Here is a 3,933-nt window from a genome sequence, read left to right on the forward strand (position 1 = left end):
TGCACTCATTTCCCAGGGAGTGTCTTTCAGGAGTCAGCAGTTACAACTCAACTCACTGTGAGCATCATTCACTCCACTGAACATGTTGAGCCTTTACACTGGTTTAATATTTAACTCATAATAAAACTAACTCATGCTTACCTCAGGACAATTTTCCATGCTTTCAACAGCAGTAAATTAGAACACATGAACATTAATAAAAAGTGTACCATTCTTTAATTATACAAAAGTGCTGAAGCCCCTAAATCACTGTTAATGGCAGAGAATGTATTTCAATGTTTTAATGATACAAGTTCTGACTTAATGCTAAAACAACTAAAGTAGGTCCAGAATAGTTTGATACAATAAAAAAAACTGTAAAATTGGTTTGATTCCTCAATTTCCCTCTTTATGGGTGAGTCAGCAGAGCCATGAGTATGTTGTACTGTAGCAGTAGGCCACAGTATTCTGATGACTAACAGCAGGCTACAGTATTCTGATGACTAACAGCAGGCTCCAGTATTCTGATGACTGGAACAGCAGGCTCCAGTATTCTGATGACTGGAACAGCAGGCTCCAGTATTCTGATGACTGGAACAGCAGGCTCCAGTATTCTGATGACTGGAACAGCAGGCTCCAGTATTCTGATGACTGGAACAGCAGGCTACAATATTCTGATGACTGGAACAGCAGGCTACAATATTCTGATGACTGGAACAGCAGGCTACAGTATTCTGATGACTGGAACAGCAGGCTACAGTATTCTGATGACTGGAACAGCAGGCTACAGTATTCTAATGACTTCCTCTTCCATTCATGAGACGAGAAACAAAAGTTCCCAAAACCAGGAAGTAGGGATAACAACAATGTACAGTTGTTGTCCCCCATATCTATCACCCTTAATGTACATATGTGCAGTGTATACCCCCTGTAAACACAAAATCATCTATAGTTCATGGGATCACATGATAAATGTTGACAGTACAATGTGTTCCATATCACCTAAGTTTACTTTCTATTACCAGAATGTACAGTGTTTTGTGACTTTAAAAAAAATCTTCAGGAGGGCCTTTACATTGCATACTTCTGAGTCCAATCTCTTGCTAGTCTGTTGTATCTGGAAACAAAATAAATACGGTTATCTCACAATAACAATGGCAGAAATAATATGAAACAAAGTTTAAATGTCATCTCTGTTGATTTGCTATAGAATGTTCAAATATACTGCAACGATCTAAATAGGTACAGCATTATTCAAATAATTTGGTTCCAGCAGCTCATTGGAGAAATAGGCGTAACACTTTACACAGTTACAATATACTCACTTCTCTTTGTCTAGTTTGTAGATCTGTGCTATGTCTGGAACTAAGGGGTCGTCCGGGTTCGGGTCACAAAGCAACGAACATATGGACAACAGAACTGGAAAACAGATGAAGCGACAGATGAAGTTGTGTCTTAAATGGTCATCGGCATTTCACATTCTATTCACAATCAGTGAGATTGTTCATTCGGATTTAATGATCAGGTTAAAGTTATAGGAGGGTTGTAATATTGTGATTTAATGATCAGGTTAACGTTATAGGAGGGTTGTAATATTGTGATTTAATGATCAGGTTAACGTTATAGAAGGGTTGTAATATTGTGATTTAATGATCAGGTTAAAGTTATAGGAGGGTTGTAATATTGTGATTTAATGATCAGGTTAACGTTATAGGAGGGTTGTAATAGAACAGTCTACAAGTGTTGGCTGGAACAATGTTTTAACATGGAACCAGGTGTGTCATTTATACCAGTTAGCCAGCTACATTGTGTCAGCATGTGTAGTAAAGTACCAGCCCAGTTAACTCACCTTTTGATACAGTTAATGCTGGAGACCACTGGGATCGCAAAATGTCCAAGCAAATGCTCCCGTTACTGTTGATGTTTGGATGATAGATCTTTGTTGTGAATGCTACCTGTAGAAAGATGGACATGTGTTTATGTTCAATTTATCCACGAGGACCATTCTTTAGCAACAGTTTAATGATGTAATGACATGCATAACAAATCAATTCTTACCTTTGGTGGCTTGAAGGGATAGTCGGTGGGGAAGTGGATTGTGAGAAAGAAGACCCCACTTTGGTATGGACTATCACCCTAGGAATAACAGGAACAGATATACATTGTTATAAATTATGAAAAATGTACAATAAAATGAGTTCAATATCCATTCATACCTATTGTTCAGATGACCCATGTTGCAATCATTAAACACACACGTCTTTTTGAAGTCATACTCACTGGCCCCATTATTGTTGCTTGCCAATGGAACACTGGAATATAGAAAGAGAACATGTATTAGGCCTAGACAACCGGCCCCTCCAGGCAGGGCCTATACAACCGGCCCCTCCAGGCAGGGGCCTGTACAACCGGCCCCTCTAGGTAGGGCCTATACAACCGGCCCCTCTAGGTAGGGCCTGTACCACCAGCCCAGGTCTCTCTAGGTAGGGCCTGTACAACCAGTCCCTCTAGGTAGGGCCTGTACCACCAGCCCAGGTCTCTCTAGGTAGGGCCTGTACAACCAGTCCCTCTAGGTAGGGCCTATACAACCAGCCTTAGTCCCTCTCCCCTTCACCGGATATAGACTGCATTACCCTCAGAGTCATAAACTTACAGTCCTCTCCCACGGGTCCAGCAGAGCACTGTGCTGGCGGATCCCTCTGCAGGTCATGAAGCTCCTAGGGGACAAAACAAGTCAGACAAGTAGTGCTAAGGGTTACACATGGAACTGAAAGCTGTCCTTGAGGACTAGGTCAGATACATTTTACATCCACGAAATAGCTGGGTTTCTTAACATGTCCCTAGTCATAGCTTTATTCGTAGATATATTTGACTGTAATAATGATAGGCCTACTTCATAATGCCCTGCCTTAGCTACAACCTCAAGTCAAATTAGACTAGTTATCATTACAACATGAACAGGTGCTGCACCTAAATAAGTGTATTTAGCATGAATAACTGTGTCCTGGAGAGGGGTTGAATGGCTGACAAAGAAAATTACAATCTAGTTTAGACGTGGTGCCATACCATGATATGTAATGTAATGCTAAACATTAAGATTGTGGGCCGTGTTAATTCATTGTTAACTAGCCTCCTCGTATGTGTGCAGTCTAGCTCGATAGCTGGCTATCTGGTTAGGATTAGAAATGAACCAATTATCTAGCAAGCGTAACATTAACAAACAATAACTTCCGATAGATGAGGTCCGGTTCGGTGACGCTAACGTTAGTTATCCAGCCACCCCGGCACAGCCGGCCGGCCACCCTGGCACAGCTAGCCACCCCGGCACAGCCGGCCGACCACCCTGGCACAGCTAGCACAGACAGCTACCCCGGCACAGCCGGCCGGTCACCCCGACACAGCCGGCCGACCACCCTGGCACTGCCGGCCACCCTGGCACAGCTAGCTACAGCTAGCCACCCTGGCACAGCTAGCCACAATGCTAGCTAACCATCTTACCTTCTGTATTCTTTTCAGTGCCATGGTGACCAACTTAGTAAAATGCCCCTAAGTACTCGTCGACTTCGTATTTTCTTAGATGTCTATTTAATAGTATTGCTTAAAAGGTAAAGGTATTTTATTTCCCTGAGTAGATCGCCAAGACAAGGGTGTGTGTTTGTGGTTCCCTATTGTTTCCGCTTTCTGTTTACGGTCGGCTTTAAAGGGGATTTTGGGGATTGTAGTTCCTCTTCGGAAAATGTAGTTTTGTTCCAGCTCCCAGTAGCATTATGCACAATGCATTTCTCCCTTTCAACAATGATTGATTATTGAAATAACATATTTATTTCCCACTATCAATTCATTGATTATTGTATTTTTAAATAGTTTGCTCAACTGAGTGCGTGTGTGTTTATTACTTTTAAATAAGAATAAACCTACTTGACAAAGCACATTTCATAATTTTATACTCTATAT

General features: G+C 41.6%; 1 protein-coding gene across 1 annotated transcript; it reads right to left on the reverse strand.

Annotated features, from left to right (window-relative positions):
- Nucleotides 1-266: 266 nt before the first annotated feature.
- LOC139418280 (ubiquitin-conjugating enzyme E2 D4-like) lies at nucleotides 267-3,662 on the reverse strand. Its single transcript, XM_071167635.1, has 7 exons — nucleotides 3,478-3,662; nucleotides 2,633-2,696; nucleotides 2,260-2,291; nucleotides 2,038-2,115; nucleotides 1,829-1,934; nucleotides 1,305-1,398; nucleotides 267-1,096 (listed from the first exon to the last, which is right to left on the reverse strand). The coding sequence occupies exons 1-7, from the start codon at nucleotides 3,499-3,501 to the stop codon at nucleotides 1,051-1,053; spliced, it is 444 nt and encodes a 147-aa protein (XP_071023736.1). The 5' UTR covers nucleotides 3,502-3,662; the 3' UTR covers nucleotides 267-1,050.
- Between the last annotated feature and the right edge of the window lie 271 nt (nucleotides 3,663-3,933).

The sequence above is a fragment of the Oncorhynchus clarkii genome, chromosome 1 (genome assembly GCF_045791955.1).
Source record: "Oncorhynchus clarkii lewisi isolate Uvic-CL-2024 chromosome 1, UVic_Ocla_1.0, whole genome shotgun sequence".
NCBI classification, from domain to species: Eukaryota; Metazoa; Chordata; class Actinopteri; order Salmoniformes; family Salmonidae; genus Oncorhynchus; species Oncorhynchus clarkii.

Coding starts and splice junctions, on each gene's coding strand:
- LOC139418280 (XM_071167635.1), bottom strand. CDS start 3,501: ATGGCACTGAAAAGAATACAGAAG. Junction 2,292..2,632: donor TGGACCCGTGGGAGAGGACT/GTAAGTTTATGA, acceptor TCTATATTCCAG/TGTTCCATTGGCAAGCAACA. Junction 1,935..2,037: donor ATCCCTTCAAGCCACCAAAG/GTAAGAATTGAT, acceptor ATCTTTCTACAG/GTAGCATTCACAACAAAGAT.